At 34.5% G+C, this 18,167-nt stretch overlaps 1 protein-coding gene across 5 annotated transcripts; it reads left to right on the plus strand.

Moving 5' to 3' along the window:
* On the plus strand, nucleotides 4,291–18,111 carry LOC109326748 (ABC transporter D family member 1). 5 transcript variants are annotated; one of them, XM_019559533.1, is made up of 28 exons: nucleotides 4,291–4,485; nucleotides 4,617–4,754; nucleotides 5,689–5,832; nucleotides 6,319–6,598; nucleotides 7,267–7,491; nucleotides 8,173–8,370; nucleotides 8,530–8,984; nucleotides 9,116–9,254; nucleotides 9,332–9,410; nucleotides 9,582–9,820; nucleotides 9,933–10,237; nucleotides 10,320–10,425; nucleotides 10,518–10,676; nucleotides 11,245–11,344; nucleotides 11,419–11,527; nucleotides 12,007–12,097; nucleotides 13,983–14,107; nucleotides 14,238–14,387; nucleotides 14,486–14,558; nucleotides 15,043–15,223; nucleotides 15,306–15,464; nucleotides 15,583–15,741; nucleotides 15,833–16,069; nucleotides 16,182–16,345; nucleotides 16,512–16,564; nucleotides 16,656–16,734; nucleotides 16,962–17,059; nucleotides 18,073–18,111. In XM_019559533.1, exons 3-27 carry the CDS (start codon nucleotides 5,771–5,773, stop codon nucleotides 17,046–17,048), a joined length of 4,014 nt encoding a protein of 1,337 aa, XP_019415078.1. In that variant the 5' UTR covers nucleotides 4,291–4,485; nucleotides 4,617–4,754; nucleotides 5,689–5,770; the 3' UTR covers nucleotides 17,049–17,059; nucleotides 18,073–18,111. The 5 variants fall into 5 exon arrangements, with proteins under 5 accessions (XP_019415078.1, XP_019415079.1, XP_019415081.1 ...); XM_019559534.1 differs by having other exon boundaries at nucleotides 18,084–18,106; XM_019559536.1 differs by lacking the exon at nucleotides 18,073–18,111 and adding an exon at nucleotides 17,487–17,586.

Here is an 18,167-nt window from a genome sequence, read left to right on the forward strand (position 1 = left end):
TTTCACTCCTAAACACTGTTTTGGAAACCATGTTTGTGTACTTCAGTTATTCCATTTGTGTTCACTTTCCGATACATGAAAACATCTTTTTTTCTAAGACAATTTTTTTATTCTCCTTAAACAATATCCTTGAGACAAATATTAATATTTCCTCTAATTTGCAATTTTAACTTTCATTTGTTGAAAAATACTCCTTCTTCATATAATAACTTACTTTCTAGTTTAACCTTTTAGCAATTTGTACTCTCATATTCATCATTATTATTATTAGGGATGGGAATAGACTTGTATACTACCATTAACAAATTTTATTTGCGTGGAGAAGAACTTGTAAAGCTATGTGACAAACATTTCCACATCATTAAAATAACAATATAAAAATACAAAAAAATACTTAATTGTTATCAATGTTATTTATTATTGCTTTATTTGGTTGACAAGAGAAAATAAGAAGAGAGAAATAGGTGAGAAAGAGAAAGATATGAGAAAAATAAAGAGAAGAATCAGAGTAAATTTTTATGATGTTTGGTATAAGAGAATAAAGAGAGAAAATGAATAGAAATATATATTTTCTTCTTTTACTCTTCAATCATCATTTATTATCAAATAAAATAAATACAATTGAAGGATGAATGACTATATATAAATCTTTACACTATCAGTACATAGATATTACACTTTTAAAACAAATAAATAGAAAATTTTGAGGGTATATTTAACCTTTCAAATAAAATCACCATCTCTCTTGAGGGTCTCACACCTTTTTTACTCTGTCTTCTCTCTTTCCCCTTCACAACCAAAGAGCAGAAATCTTCACTTTCTCTTCAATCTCTCTCACTCATTTCTCTTCACTTTAATTCTCTCGTACCAAACAAATCAAAGCTATATATCCATGTAATACTAATCAAGAATATAAAAATCTATGAAGGCTACGTCATGGGTGGAGAGTAGAGGCAGTATAGTAGTTTACATGTGTCGGTGCCAAGTAAAGTGGTCAAGTTGGTTTGACCCAAAAAAATAATATATGTAAAATCGGTGTATGAATTTTATAGATTATCATTCATCATTCATATTTAATTATATTTGACTCTGGAAAAATAATAATATAAAGAAATGATAGATAATATAATAACCGTGTATAAAATAATATTGTTGATCATACATGTACGACTTTAATTTTAATATGTAGATAGTGTTGAGAATCCTTCATAATTGATGTGAAAGCAACACCAATAAATCTTGGTAGATGAACTATTAAGTAATTCAATGATGGTTATTCCAAGGTCTTGAAATTATTCTTTGACTCTTGAGAACTTTGAAGTCTTAACTTAGAAAGTTTGAGTAACATTTTTTAAAGTGTCTTGAAATTATGACAATAATTTAATTCCCCACTATGTCTTTATGATGAAGTCTTCCTCTCATTCAATATATATATGGGACTTGTGAGGAATAAATAAAACAAACAAGTGAGAAACAACAACATAAAGAGAAAGTGAAAAAGTTTATATCCACTTAGTGTGAGATTTGTATTCCCAATGAGATACTAGAGAGAGTTTGTATTTTCATCTTTTTTGGTTGAGATTGAGTGATATCCTCTTAATAAGAGATAATCAAATATTGTAATCTTACTTTCTATAGTAGAGATATTTTCTGGGTTAGGTTTCATGATTGTTTCAATCTCATATTGAGAAGGTTTTTCCACGTTAAAATTTTTGGTGTTATTCTTCTACTCTTTTCTATTTTCTTTACCTATTTGTCACTTCAACAAGTACCCATTTTATATCACACATAAGGAAAAATGGTTCTGAATTTCCCAACCGATAATAACAAGAATAAGGATTTTGCTATCCGATTAGATGCAAAATAGCTTTCAATGGAAGTGATTTCTATATCATGTTTACCAATATCCACTCTTCAAAGCCAAACACTACCTAATTACTTAGAATCATGCTACCCTATTTCCTTCATAGCTGTTTACTTTGATTTAATTTTTTTGATTTGGTTCTTTTCCACTCTCCTAATTTTACTAACTATTTGTGTTTGATATTGTGGATAATAGAGGATAAAAAAGGAAGGCAATTAAAAAAATGAAATGAAGGAAGTAGTAAATGAGTCATTGTGCCTCACTTTTGTATCTGTACATCTTGTAGGTAAGAAACTAATCTCTTTCGAGATATATGATTATTTATCCTAAAAAGTGTTACTCATAAGAATCGAACATTTGACATTTGGCTTGGTAAAATACTTAGGGATCCACCAAATCCTTAAACCATTGTATCAATGTCTTATTGTTACCTTTTCTTTTTAATGAGCTTAAGTGAGCTAGGTTTTATAAGTTCAATAAAATTAAGGAATAGCTCACCAAAAGATTACATAAATATTTAATAGTACCCATCAACAAATTCTTATATTATAACAAATATTCTATTGCTCCATCTAATAAAATTAAAAAATGTAAATAAAGGAAATTAATTGAGTAAAATGGGGTGAATATTTCTCCCTTACCCTAAGTTGATACCAACAAAGAAAAATAGTTTTTTTTTTAATTTTTCCTTACCCTCCTATAGTACATAGCCTTAACTTTTCTTCTTTTTGGGGGGCAAAACAAGACAAAACATTATCATAGGAAATGAATAGTAACATAAGCCCATTTTACCATAACAATCATTTAGAACTAGTGAATCAAAACACATACATCATGGGATAGAACAAAGACAACATCTATATTTGATGTGTTGTGGTCCTTTGGGATAAGGTGGGTTCCTTCCACACGTTTTGGAAATGAACACACATGATTGGCCTATAGTAAGTTGCATTATTCATGAATTGTGTTTTTTTGTTGGTACTATCAAGGGAATCCACCACCATATGAGTAGGAAATTAATCACTTTCGAAATGTTTGGTTGCCCCTCTCAACAAGTGTCGTTCTTAGGAATCGAATCATTGACATTTTGGTCATTCTGAAAATCTAGCAAAATCTTATACTACTAGACTAATACCTTGTTGCTAAATGTGTTTTATTGAATGGTAAGTTGCATGAAGTACTCTTGTTTATCATAACAAAAAGAATCTCAAGTGTTAGGTTCTATAGGAATGGAATTGAGTGGGAATTTGGGGAATGGGCTCAGGTTTGGGCTTGATTGGTCTTATGTGAAAGCCCATTCCGAAAATTGAGCTAATAGGTTGAATATATTCTTAATTCACTTTTACCATTTTCATTTTTTTTGTTTCCCACATGTATCATGGCACTAGAGGCAATCCTGTCCGAGCCGAGAACACCCGCAGGTATATGGGACTAACTCTTCTAGTGGACATTTTTTCCATCTACAAGATTCGAATCTGAGACCTTGCTTAAGGGGAATCAAACATTTACCATTCTCATTTGATTGTAGTACAAATGTCAAACATGTGAGGGAATTTTATACTATACCAATATGGCCAATAGAAAAAAAAATGTACAAACTGATAGAGTATAAGATTTATACATTATTATTGTATCATTTATCATTGATATTTAATAATTATTAATTTATTGATATGTAATGATTGTGTATAAATCTTTATGTTGATAGTGAATATATATTTTACTCGATGGCTAAATACCCATTACAATTAAAATTTGATTAGGAAAATGCAGTCTTTTTTTTAATCAGAATTTTTAATATTATTTTAGGGTGCATGGTTTAGAATTTTAGGTTGTAAAGGCGCAAGGTGTAAGGTTTAGTGTGTAATTAAATCATATTTTTAGAAAAAAAGTGATTAAATAAATGGGTGATGAGTATAATTTAGTTAAACACAATATGATATATTGTTGAGACAAATCCAAATAATATAAGAATCAATGTCCCGTCATTATTTTTGTTGTTATAAAATATACAAATAATTATAAGAAGATATTGTTTAAATCACTCTTATATTATTTTGTAACTAACCAACAAAATAAAGATGTATTAACTTTTATACTATTTGGATCCGTCTTCGTAATATATCATATTTTTTTAAACTTAATTACATACATCAAGTTTTATATTTAAAAAATTACAGTTATATCTCAGTGGTGGTCGGTATAGTGTAGTGTAATTTAGTCTTGTATTTATAATTTTTAGTATCGAATATCTTCTCATCCCATAATTAAGAAACCAATATCTATAGCTGTCAATCCCAATATGTCGATTATAAGATCGAACTTTAACACTATTGTCTTTTTAGAATCTGATGTTATATGAATAATTAAGTTCACCATTCCTTCACGTAATCAAATAAATGATGTGGTTAGCATAACAAAACAATAATGAAGATTTAACCCTAAAAGCTTAGGTATCAATAACTATAATCCTTTATTAAAAAAAACCGGAAACCCAAACCGATACTGAACCGGGTTTTTTTCCATCTAACCCATCTCAAATATCTCCATTTCTCAATTCATTTTTTCGGTTTTCTTTTTCTCTTCGATTCTCTCAACTATTGTTACGATCGCCACACTAGGTTTTCTTCAAATCTCATATTTCTGATTTCTCTATTTCAATTCCACACGTTATTTCATTCTTTATTCTTCGATTATGTCATAATTGAGTTTTATTTTATTGTTTATTCCAATTAGTGTAATTTTGTTGCAGATTTTGATCGTTGCTCCATAATTTTTTACTTGAATAAGCGGTTTGTGATAAACGTTTGGTGGTAGTGATTATAGAGGTAGAATTTGATGTGTTATAGAGTGATGGAGCATGCTTGCTTAACACTATCTATATAGCAAGGTTAGACAAATTTTGATGTGTTATAGAATTTGATGTGTTATTGAGTTATTCTTCTTTTATGAAAACATAATCTGGAATTCAGCTTCTAGAATAAGAAGTTTTTCTTTCATTTCTGTACCGAAATGTTTCTGTCAAAATCATTTTTAGAGAATCACTTTTTTTTTTTTATAGAATAAATAAGGGTGAGCCTCGAGCTACCTGTAAAGTTGGTGCCTTGTGACCTGATCAAATCCTGAAAATTTTCTCTTTACTTGTGGGTGCGAGAATCAGACTGCACACATTTGGGCTCCTCAGAGTTTCAGGCAGCGGGCCACCCTTACTTTTTTCTTGTTGAGAATCGGGCCCACATGACACATTTTTTGATAGGCAAATGTTACTATGTTTTGACTGAGACTCGAACCCACAACCTTCTTCGCTCAATTCCTTAAACCCTTTCACCTTAGCCATTAGACCATCTTATGACTCCCCAGGCCCATATGAAGCATTGACACTGATGCAAGTACTGGATATGATACAAATTCAATATGTCAATACACATTCTTGAAAAACACAATATAGATATGTTTGAGATACTACAAATATACTACGATTATGTCCATGTAGTATTTGACATGCATATATAGATAAATCTGGAGTTTTCACCATGTGACTTGGAGGTCATGGGTCTTAGTCGTGGAATCAGCTTTTGTGTAAGTGCACGGTAAGGTTGCGTACCATTGACCCATATAGTGGGTTTGACCCTTCCTTAGGCCCCATACTTTGAGCTTTCTAGCATGAAGTTGCCCTTTGCCCATTTTTAGTTTGACATGTATGTGGGACCCTCATTGTTGTGAGGGGCATGGAGTGCTTAAAGAATGCTTTGTCCAAATATTTATAATGACTGCAGTTCTGGTTGCTGATATATCATTTTTGCGTGGAATTTAATGTTTGCTAGATTTTCTCGCTCCTGACTATAAGAGGAGCAATCTCAACTCTTGAACTTTTTGGTAAGGGAGAGGACAGGTTAATCTTCTGCTATGCCTTCCCTTCAGCTGTTGCAACTAACTCAGCATGGCCAGAGTTTCCTGGCTTCAAGGAGGTATTGACTTTTGCTCTATGTGTTTCTCCTGGTGATGTTTAATCTCATATCGATGTTGAAGTGACTTACCCTTTGACTAAATTTGTGTGTCTACTGACCTACCACATTTAGTTTGCAATTTAGTCATCTATTTTATTCATAATGCCCACATAAGTTCCAAAAAGTGCATGGATTTCACCCAGTTGGAGAATTTTTTTATCGCATTCTCTTCATGTAAGATGGAATACTTAATGCTAAAAGACATGAGAACTGTAAAGAAATTACAGCAGTACTTAAGACTTATACGAGTTATATAAGTTCCATAAAAAAACTAAATAGATGGGATGAGACAATGCTTATACTATTCCAAAACCTATATGCTAAATAATCTCAAAACTTCTAATGCTTGTTTTAGTTTAAACTCTTAGAAACTGGTGGTAATTATAAAAAATTGCCATTAGAATTTGGACCGTACAGACTTGCATTCCTCATTGTTGTTAATGACAGGAAAACATTACTACTTGCAACTGGTATCTTAGCTGCTGGTGGAGCAGCTGCATATATGCAATCAAGGTTTAGAGTTAGTAAACATGATTTATTAGGCCATTGCAATGGGCACAACAATGGTAAAGAAGTCACGAAGGATGGTATTGAGAAGGATGCTGCTGCATCAAAAAATAAACAAAAGAAAGGGGGTTTGAAATCACTTCAAGTCCTTGCTGCAATTCTTCTATCTGAGATGGGCCAATTAGGTGCAAGGAACCTTTTAGCTTTAGTTGGCGTAGTGGTAAGCTGATTTTATTTTGGATGATTATGCCTTATGCTTTCCTTCAATATTTTATACAAAATTATTATAATTTATTATGTATTCATCATGGTATTTGACTAATTGACTCCCATCAATTCAAAAGTACGATTATGGAATCAATTTTTTTTTACATTGCGAAGCCTCGCCTGCCTGGGAACATGTTATGTTTCATAAAGGATTTTATTCTATACTAGTTGTTGGACTGGGAAATGTGATTACAACAGTAATTACTACATGGTCTGGAAGGGAAGACATGATGCTTTGACAGGGATCGGGATAAGAGCATATGTCTCGGTTCTGATCTTTAATATATATGGTTTGGATATACTATTGTGTATACTTATATATCTATGGCATATAAGCTTGCTCAGACCGCAGTAGAATGTATTTTGCAGTTGCCTACCTGTAGGAATGTGAGTGCTTATATCTGTATGTACACATGATTGTGTAAGTAAATGAAATTGAGGGGAAAATGAAGACGGGTAATTTTATTTGAATATCAAAACCTCAAGAGACTTCTTAGTTTTGTATGCAAACAGGATATGAATATCAGAATATGCAATACACGGAAATTATTGGTTGATCCCTGAAGAGATAAATAATAAAGATTTCAAATCAATGGCATTTATCATTTCATTTTTTTGCAGGTGCTGCGAACTGCTTTGAGCAACAGGCTAGCAAAAGTGCAAGGCTTCCTATTTCGTGCTGCTTTTCTACGACGCGTGCCATTGTTTTTCCGGCTAATTTCAGAAAATATTCTTTTGTGCTTCCTCTTATCAACCATCCAGTCGACGTCAAAGTACATATCTGGGACTTTGAGTCTGCATTTCAGAAAAATGTTGACAAAGCTTATCCATTCCCACTATTTTGAGGTATATTGTTGAATTGCATGTGAATGCTTATTCTATTTTTAGGTTGTTTATGTTTAATTACTGGTCAACTTATATTCTTAGTTCCAACTTTCGTATGAAGTGCAGTATTTAGTTGTCAGCTTTCTTCATTCCCGGGTCTATTGTTTTTCTCATTTTTCATTCTTCTTTTTTTCACATGTTTATTTGCCATGTCTTTTTTCTTATCTATTTGCAATATTTGAAAATTACTCTGTAATATTTTTAGAATTTGCCTGTTGGTGTCTTAAGGTCTATAGCTGCTAAAAGAAATGGATAGTAGTTGTCATTAATGACTGTTAATCTTCTGGGTGCAAGAATTTAAACTGCCAATAATATAGTTTTGAAAAAGGAAAAATGGTCTAATATTACAGCGGTTATTTACTGCCATAGCTTTAAGGTCTTGGTCTGGTCTTGAACAGGACCACCCAGATACTTTTTTCTATTTCTTATTGCATAAGTAGAAGTTAACCCAGAATGTTCTACTTTCTCCACAAAGAAGAGTAACTGCCCAGTGTCCAATAAATTCTTTTAAATTCCAATTGTGCAATGCCAACTTTGGTTGTGTGTGTGAATAGTAGTCTTAATTGGCTTGATAAGCCTATAGGTTCTGTTTTAATACTCTATTTACTATGGGTTTCTGTTTATCATTTACTTTGATTTCAGAACATGGTGTATTACAAAATAGCACATGTTGATGGTCGGATAACTAACCCAGAGCAAAGAATTGCCAGTGATGTGCCAAAGTTCTGTACAGAGTTGAGTGAAATTGTACTGGATGATTTAACAGCAGTAACTGATGGACTTCTATACACTTGGCGGCTGTGTTCATATGCTAGCCCGAAATATGTCTTCTGGATATTGGTAACTATGTAATTGAACTGTACTTTTTCGTTGATTTCTCATTAACCATTGCTATCCATATTTTTTGACTTGTTGCTCATGGGTGGAGGCTATTTAGAACTTAGATAAGGTGTTCGAATCAGTGCTTGTCTTCTCAATACCCTCTTCTGGCATTTTCAGGCTTATGTACTTGGAGCTGGGACTGCAATCAGAAACTTCTCTCCCTCATTTGGGAAACTTATGTCCAGAGAGCAGCAATTGGAAGGAGAGTACAGACAGCTTCACTCACGGTTAAGGACTCACTCAGAAAGTATCGCATATTACGGTGGAGAGAGGAGAGAAGAATCTCATATTCAACAAAAGTTTAAGGCCTTGGTTAGGCACATGAAAACTGTGCTTCATGACCATTGGTGGTTTGGCATGATTCAAGACTTTTTGTTGAAATACCTTGGTGCTACTGTTGCTGTTATTTTGATCATTGAGCCTTTCTTTTCTGGTCATCTAAAACCTGATAGTTCAACTTTAGGGCGTGCAGAGATGTTGAGCAATCTAAGATATCATACTAGTGTCATAGTTTCCCTATTTCAGTCTCTAGGAACGCTTTCTATCAGTGCAAGACGGCTCAATCGTCTCAGGTATAAATGATCTTCTGTTTTTGTAATTTTTAGAAGTTGATATTAGAGGCTTTTATTGGTACCCTGCATGCCTCGTGCAATTTCTTCATTTTGTCTGCCTACATGCTCTGACCTATCTGTATGTGCTACAGTGGGTATGCCGATCGCATTTATGAGTTAATGGCTGTATCAAGGGAGCTAAGCTTGGTGGATGAGAATCCTTCACTGCAAAGAAAGGGAAGTAAAAATTGCATAAGTGAAGCTAACTACATTGAATTTTCTGGAGTCAAGGCAAGTAAAATCTATTCAACTAACTATTACTGTATTATGTTCGTCATGTTTTAATAGTTACCTGCACCCTAATTCAGGTTGTGACCCCCACTGGTAATGTCTTGGTGGATGATCTTACCCTTAGGATTGAGTCAGGCTCTAATCTTTTGATTACAGGTAGTCATCTAAACTCTCTTTTTGGTGGCTCTTCCCTTATTTTCTTGTCTTGGTTAAATTATGGTTGAAAGCTGATGTGTTTTTGTTTTATTTTCTTTTCTTTTAAGAGTCCTTCTAAATATTATTTGTGAAGGTTAATTTGACATTTTATTGATGATTCTTTTCCTGAAGGTCCAAATGGCAGCGGAAAGAGTTCGCTTTTCCGTGTTCTAGGTGGTCTTTGGCCATTGATATCTGGATATATTGTGAAACCTGGCATTGGCTCTGATCTTAATAAGGAGATTTTCTATGTACCACAAAGACCATACACTGCTGTAGGAACCCTTCGTGATCAGCTAATTTATCCTCTTACTTCAGATCAAGAGGTTGAACCACTTACAGATAGTGGGATGGTGGAACTATTGAAAAATGTAAAGCTCACAGCTAATCCCACGTCTTTCTTAATGTCACATGATTTTTTAGCAAACTGTATTTATATTTTGGTGCCTCTTTTCATTGGAATTTCATGTATATGTATTCTAGGTTGACCTTGAATATCTGTTGGACCGTTACTCACCTCAGAAAGAGGTAAATTGGGGTGATGAACTTTCGTTGGGAGAGCAGCAGAGGTTGGGCATGGCTAGACTTTTCTACCATAAGCCTAAATTTGCAATTCTTGATGAGTGCACAAGTGCTGTGACTACTGATATGGAAGAACGGTTTTGTGCTAAAGTTCGGGCAATGGGAACATCATGCATAACCATATCACATCGTCCAGCATTAGTTGCATTCCATGATGTGGTTTTATCCTTGGATGGTGAGGGAGGATGGAGTGTTCATTATAGAAGGTTGGAACCTTACTGTACTGTTAATCATTGTCTTACTTTAGCAGTATCTTTTTTGTTTATAAGATTCAGATTTATATTCCAGGGAGGACTCTTCTACTGAAATGGGGATTGATACGATGAAGACATCAGAGACAAAGCGTCAGAGTGATGCCAAGGCAGTTCAACGAGCATTTGCCATGAACAAAAAGGTTTAAATATTTTTAAAATTTGTTTCTTGTGATGCCTACATTGCTCATTATTTTAGACCGATTATGAAGAATTCCACACTTTGTTACCCTAGGATTCTGCATTCTCAAATTCAGAGGCACAGTCGTATATAACTGAGGTGATAGCATCATCTCCATCCACGAATCATTCTATTTCACCATCTGTTGTTCCCCAAATCCGTGGTAATACAAGGGTATTGCCCTTGAGGGTGGCTGCAATGTGCAAAGTCTTGGTGAGTACCTTTTGCAGATATTCTTTTATATTTTTTTACTGTGTTGTTGGATAACTTCCATGATAGTGATTAATATGGATGCTTTGTGTTTATCGTTTATGAAATTGAATATCTTAGATATTGATATATGGATGTGATTATTAAAAGCCCAAGCATCAACTCTTTAATCAAGTTCACTCCTACATACTATAGTTCTTGTTCTATAGGTTATTCATAGTGGCATTGCTTTTAGGTTGGTCTACTTACAGCAGGTTTTGTTCAGACTGTGGTTGGTTGGAAAATAATGCAATTGTAATTTTCTGCAAACGCATCACTGCAATCATAATTTTGTCTTCGTTCTCTCTTTATGCTTTACCTTTTTCAGTGATGCACTTCCAATCTTGTATTCAGCAGGATGAAATAAATGCAAATATGTACACGAATGTATATGAATTATGTCCTTTGATGTCTTACTATGTGGCAACAACCATTCTTATAGAAGGATGCACAATGTATGCATTTTTTGAGTTAATCTATAACTAAAATATAGTTTAGGTGCATCTTTCTGACGCACATTGCTTGCTTTCAGGTGCCCACCGTACTTGATAAACAGGGTGCACAACTGCTTGCTGTTGCTTTTCTTGTTGTCTCAAGAACATGGGTCTCTGATCGTATTGCATCACTGAATGGTATTTTCTCATCTTTGACTTTTCATTATTCTCAGTGTGTATGCAGATAATGTTAAAAGAGAATGCATTTTCAGGTACCACTGTGAAGTTTGTTTTGGAGCAGGATAAAGCGTCCTTTATTCGGTTAATTGGTCTAAGTGTTATCCAAAGTGCTGCTTCTTCTTTTATTGCACCTTCTATAAGGTAATTGGTACAAATCCATCTGGATTCTCCTAACCTTACTGGGGACTGATAATGCTATATGTTAACATATGGGTTGGGGCTCCTCCAAAGTGCAGCTTGTACTTTAGATCTAAAGTGCATGAATCTGGACCACATTCTGATGCAGATTCATTAATTAAGATATAATGATCTCCACCAGTCTTCAATTCCCCCAAAAAAAATTCTTATCCAACTATTTGATCTCAACCACTCATCATATTCAATGGTCTAGTTGGTGCACTTTAACCTGTAAAGTGCACTTCAGAGGAGCACACCCTTACATATTATTGCTGATGATATATATATATATATAATCTGTGTGTGTATGGATAGAAAAAACCATGAGAAGGATAAATAGATAGTTTAAACTTTAGAGCATTTAAATTGGGGCAAAAATTGAAATGGTTGGCATAATAAGGCTTCCAAGTAGCAAATTTGAGTAAATTTATCTCGTTCTTCAGACACTTGACAGCCAGGCTGGCCCTCGGGTGGCGTATTCGTTTGACACAACATCTACTCAAAAACTACTTGAGAAACAATGCGTTCTACAAGGTAATAGGATATGAATTATTCAACTGGTCTTTTCCTTCTCCTATTAATTTAACAATGTAAGCATTTTTTTACATTTGTGTTCGGATAATTAATTATTATTTGATAAATCACATTTATGTATCCACTGTATTATTTAATGTGGAACTTTTTCTTGAAATAATCGTTACTTTTTCTGCTGAAAATAAAGGGCAGATTCAAGAGTTTCGTGTTTAAGCATTCTGCTGCTTGAGATTTATATACAAAGATCAATGAATACTTCTCGTATTTACGAGAAAAATAATCACTGATTTTTACTCTCTCCAATAGTCCAATACTACATTTAACTCTTCTACTTCCTAAGTTATATTAGTTATATGGATCCAGTGTTGGTTGTTATTACCAGCACTAGTTCAACTGGTTTGAATGCTGATTGTTATTTCCAGCACCCCCCCAAGCTGGAGCATAAAGTTCAAATGCTCCAAGCATGTTGCAAATATAATGACTTTGAGGACCTTGAAGGGGTATAGTAAAGATGTCTTCTGATCGATCATTTGAGTTTATAAAACCTGTAATGATCTCCCAAAACAATATTTTCATGGATGAAATGACAATCAACCTCTATATGATTGGTTGTTCATGAAAGACCAGATTGGAAGCAATATGCAATGCTTGCTTAATTGTCACAAATCAACTTCATGAATCCTATCTCACAGAACTTCAATTCCCGAAGTATTAACCATGAGTTTGCATGTAGAAAGAGACATAGCTCAATACTCTTCTTCAACACTTGACCTAGAAACTACATTTTACTTATTCTGAGAGAAGTTTCACCAAACAAAAGCACAATATCCAGATTTCACCTTCTATCACTGTGAAAACCTGCCTAATCAGCATTAGCATAAAGTGCAGCATGTTGCTATAAAGCTTTTACTATCTGAATGGTCTAGGGAAGGGTTGGACCCACCGCGTGGGTCTAATTAGCATTGGCATAAGCACAATATCTGCATGGCCCCTGTTTTCATAGGTCAACCCCTTTCAGGGAGAACCCTTGACATGTATATCAAGATTTGTATCAACTGACTGAAAATACTAACATCAAAGGATATATCAACGTCAAAGGATATATCCTGCTTAGTTATGGTGTTATAATCTAATTTCCCACCCATCTTTGACACTCGTGGCTGAAAGGGGTGGCTTTCATTGATTTGATACTAGTTTAACATTTTGAATCAGTAGAAGCATTGGCTGGTTTACAATCTAGCATCCCAGTTTCTTTCAAAATTTGAAGAACATACTTTCTTTTGGATATAGCAATGCCACCCTTTTTATTGTGCTATTTCAATCGTAATAAAATATCTGAGTCCAGCCAAGTCCTTACTCCTTAGTTTCCAAGTTCCTGAACAAGTGTTGTTACGGATATTGAGAACACAAGATGAGGGGACTTTTTTGTTGCTGTTGTAGGTTCTGCCAGACCTAACAGCAGCCACAAGGGACTTTGAGCAGAAGCCGGACTGAGCCTACCCTGATACCATCTTGAGATGGTTGATAAACTTCAGTGAATATTGGAGAAAAAGTTTGGATGAGTTTGCTTGGTTGAGTTTAGGCGCTCAGCTGCTTGATATTTACATACACAGATTACTTAATACATATATTTACATGAAAAATAATTACTGATTCGTACTATTTCCTGGTGTACATTAAGTCTAATGGTTCTAATGCTGATTGTTATTTACAACAAATAGCATTCATTCACTTGGTTTAAATTCAAGGAATGAAAAGTATGATTTATTCTCTGTTGTTCTGTTATGAATATTAGAATCTATTCAAGACCCATTTTGCCTTGATGCATTTTAGACAAATGTTTGCTACTTGGTTTCAAATTCCTGTTACATGCATATCTTTGTAGGTCTTCAACATGTCAAGCAAAAGTATTGATGCAGATCAGAGGCTAACTCATGATTTGGAGAAGTTAACAACCGACTTGTCTGGACTGGTCACTGGATTAGTAAAGCCATCTGTGGATATTTTGTGGTGAGTACTTTCATTCATAAAATCGAGTTACTATATTACTTGTGTTTATTTTACTAGCACTTGAATTAACATATCTGATGCTTGTTCTTTTCTTCTATTGAATTGACTGGCTAATTTTGTTTTTATCAAGGTTCACATGGAGAATGAAGCTGTTAACTGGTCAGAGGGGAGTTGCCATACTCTATACTTACATGCTACTTGGTCTGGGCTTTCTTCGAATTGTTACTCCTGATTTTGGTGATTTGATGAGCCAAGAACAAGAACTTGAAGGAACCTTTAGGTAAACTCATCTTAGCTTCTGCTGTCTCTATCATGGCGCTAAAACAAATAGGGCCTTGGAAATGATTCTTACACTTTCCAACTTCATGCTTCTGCTAGGTTCATGCATGAAAGACTCTGTACTCATGCTGAATCTGTTGCTTTCTTTGGAGGTGGTGCCCGAGAAAAAGCTGTGAGCATCCCAAAACTCTACAATATTAATGTGTTTTCTTTAAGGCCTGCTTTTGAGAAAGGGAAAAATTAGAATGAAAATTACTCTGGACTTGCTTGACACAATAAAAATGTGGATGGTTGATAAGTAAAACCCATTCACACTCCACACATCAAATTTTGAACATACTATTTATTGAATCATTTCCAAGCAATGAGGAGTCGAAATCAAAAGCTTTGCTTTCCAATATGTTTTCACTCCCCTCTTAATTTTCCACTTTCTCAATTGTCATTCCTTAAACAAGCAAGCCCTAAGTGTACTATTTATGAAATGAGTTTATTTGTTTTATAAAATTTAATTTGATGTTAGGCTATATAATATGGGAATGTGATTAGCTTTCAGGTTTGAAAGGGGAATTTTGGATTATTTCTTTTTACTTTAGTTTACACTTTATGAATTTTGGTTATTGTCAGGCAGTAAATTTTACTCTCTTAACATGGTGCAGATGGTTGAATCAAGATTCAGAGAGCTTCTGACCCACTCCAAGTACCTTCTGAAAAAGAAGTGGGTGTTTGGTATACTGGATGATTTTATTACAAAACAACTCCCTCATAATGTGACTTGGATGCTTAGCCTGTTGTATGCCGTGGAACATCAGGGAGACCGTGCATCAATAAGTACCCAGGGTAAGATTGTTTGGGCTTGTGTAAGCTACTATCTTTATCTGCCTTTTGTCCCTCGCTACATATACGCTACCTATACTTACAGGTGATCTGGCACATGCATTGAGGTTCTTAGCATCTGTTGTTTCTCAAAGCTTTTTAGCTTTTGGTGACATTCTTGAATTGAATAGAAAGTTTGTAGAGCTTTCTGGTGGTATTAATCGGATTTTTGAGCTTGAAGAATTTCTGGACTCTGCACACTCTGGTATTCCATCATTATTATTTAGTTTTATAAGCAAACATACAAAATAATATGTTGATGTTTCATAGCAGTAATTCTTTACAATAGTCTTCATGGGCTAATGTTATATTGGATGGGACAGGGAATTTCATCAGTGACGGAGCTATGCTTCCAGTGAGAGATATTCGTTCTAAAGATGCTATTTCTTTTTCTAAGGTTGATATTGTAACCCCTACTCAGAAGATGTTGGCCAGGGAGTTGACATGTGACATTGAGCTTGGGGAAAGCCTGCTTGTCACTGGTTTGTATCATTATTTCATTTTATTGCCACCTGTAGAAGAGGGTATTCTCGTGATTAGAGTTTAAATCTTACACATGTCATATGTTAAAAGGTCCAAATGGAAGCGGAAAAAGTTCCATTTTCAGAGTTCTCAGAGGACTTTGGCCAGCTGCAAGTGGAAGACTCTCTAGACCATCTGAAGATGTGGATCAAGAAGTTGGTTCAGGTCATGGCATCTTCTATGTTCCTCAGCGTCCCTATACATGCTTGGGTACCCTACGGGATCAAATTATATACCCCTTGTCCCGTGAGGAAGCAGAGTTTAGGGCATTAAAGATGTATGGAAAAGGTATCTTTGGTACATGAAATAAGACCTTCACTTCTATTCATTCAAGGGTCCATGCATATGTTCATTTTGGTCTGCCATTTTAGCTCTGATAATTGCAATCTTTCTAATTCAGGTAAAGTACACCCGGACACTGGAAATTTGCTTGACATGCACTTGCAAGTCATCCTGGAGAATGTTCGGTTGAATTATCTTTTAGAAAGGGATGAAAGAGGCTGGGATGCAAATACAAACTGGGAAGACATTCTTTCTCTTGGGGAACAGCAGAGATTAGGCATGGTATGTTAATCTTTTCTGTTTTTAGAATGAGTTTGTTAAATTTCTTAAAATATTTTTTAATTAGTATAGACCTTAAACCCCAGTTTCTAATTAGAGAAACACATTTCAATCTGTTCTTAAATTCCTCTCCTCTTCCAATTTTAACATTTACCTTCTGTTCTGTAAGGCACGCTTGTTCTTCCATGAGCCTAAATTTGGTATCCTCGACGAGTGCACAAAGTATGTATGGCCACCTATGTCTCTGAGAAATTATTTGTTTCTTATTTGTTGTTAACCTTGTTTTATACCCCCTCTAAAAAAATGATGGCAGTGCAACCAGTGTTGATGTTGAAGAACACCTATATGGGGTTGCTAAAGATATGGGAATCACATTTGTTACTTCCTCACAGGTAAGACTCTATCTGTATATAATTCGGGTATGGTCTGCGTTTTCAATCTGCCTCATTTGGTATGGGATTCAGTATCTGATTTATAGATGCAGTACATACTTTCTCAGCACACAACTATATGATTTATTTAGTTCTAATTGAGCAAGTTATTAACATGTCTAAACTTTTAAACATATATTATCCATCCAAATCTGTTCAAAACTAATTACCTTCGCTACTATCCTCAGCGCCCTGCTTTAATACCATACCATTCCCTGGAATTGCGTCTAATTGACGGCGAGGGTAATTGGGAGCTTCGAAAGATCAAGCAATGATTTTTACTAAGGTAGTGTTGCTTCAGACTCATTGTTACTATTTGAGATAATAGTCATCCTATTTTCTTTCATTGTTAAAGTATACGATATTCTCCACCCTTCATACTTTGCTCCATTGGCTTGTGAGGGCAACAAACTCAAACAGCACAAACAGCAAAAATGGTTGTTAGTAAGTTGGAGCACAAGACAATCTCTTCAATATATACAGAGATCAATGATGTACAGGGTTTAGTTAGTTGACAACAATAATATTAATTCATATTTTGTAGCCGTTTAATGTCTTGTAATGATTAATATTGTTTCAATCAATAATAAAAAGGGTGGAAACAGGAGGGAACTATTAGAGATTATGTTGCATAATTCCATGCTTATTTGTAAGCCTGAGTTTTTTTTTTGTATGCACTGATGCAGTTTTGTTATCTTGCTTCGTGACTGTAGACAATTTTTGCTACATGAAACTTATCAAGAATCTAATTGTTAATTGTTGGGACATTATTACCATGATAGTAAATTTTGGAGAAAGTTGAACCTTGGAATTCTAATAGTGTTGGTTCTTTTTTAGCATTAGAAATTAGTACTTGTATTTTTTAGTAGCAGAAGTTATATTCATCAGGATCTGGTAAAGAGATCTAATCATCGAGAAGCAGATTACATGTATTTTAAATTTAGCTTATTTGAGGGTGAGTCTCAGCGCAAGATAAAGTTATATGCCTTGTGATCTGAAAGTCACATGTTCATATCCTGGAATTATTCTCGTCACTGCGTACATCTATCTTCCCCGGATCCTACAAGTAGGAGCTTTGTGTGTTGCCCTCTGGATCCTATTGGTCCCCTAATAATGTTTTTAAATTAAGCTCCAGCTATGTTTGATTTATTCCCTTTTTGCAACAACACTCTTGCTACTTGTAATGGCTGAATTGTGAGCAACCCCTATTGTAATTATTTGTGTGCTGTTTTATAATTTATAATAAGTTGCAAAGGATATTGGTTGGTGAATAATTTATGTGTTATTTTGGTGAGTCAGGAAGAGAAATTGAATGGCAACAAGGTATTATGATATTTCCATCTTTTGATTAACGGTGGGTGATTGCAACAAGACTATTTACTTGTAAACCAATA

The sequence above is a fragment of the Lupinus angustifolius genome, chromosome LG14, assembly GCF_001865875.1.
Source record: "Lupinus angustifolius cultivar Tanjil chromosome LG14, LupAngTanjil_v1.0, whole genome shotgun sequence".
Lineage (NCBI taxonomy): Eukaryota > Viridiplantae > Streptophyta > Magnoliopsida > Fabales > Fabaceae > Lupinus > Lupinus angustifolius.

Coding starts and splice junctions, on each gene's coding strand:
- LOC109326748 (XM_019559533.1), top strand. CDS start 5,771: ATGCCTTCCCTTCAGCTGTTGCAACTAACTCAGCATGGCCAGAGTTTC. Junction 11,345..11,418: donor TCGTATTGCATCACTGAATG/GTATTTTCTCAT, acceptor ATGCATTTTCAG/GTACCACTGTGAAGTTTGTT. Junction 15,742..15,832: donor GGAAAGCCTGCTTGTCACTG/GTTTGTATCATT, acceptor ATATGTTAAAAG/GTCCAAATGGAAGCGGAAAA.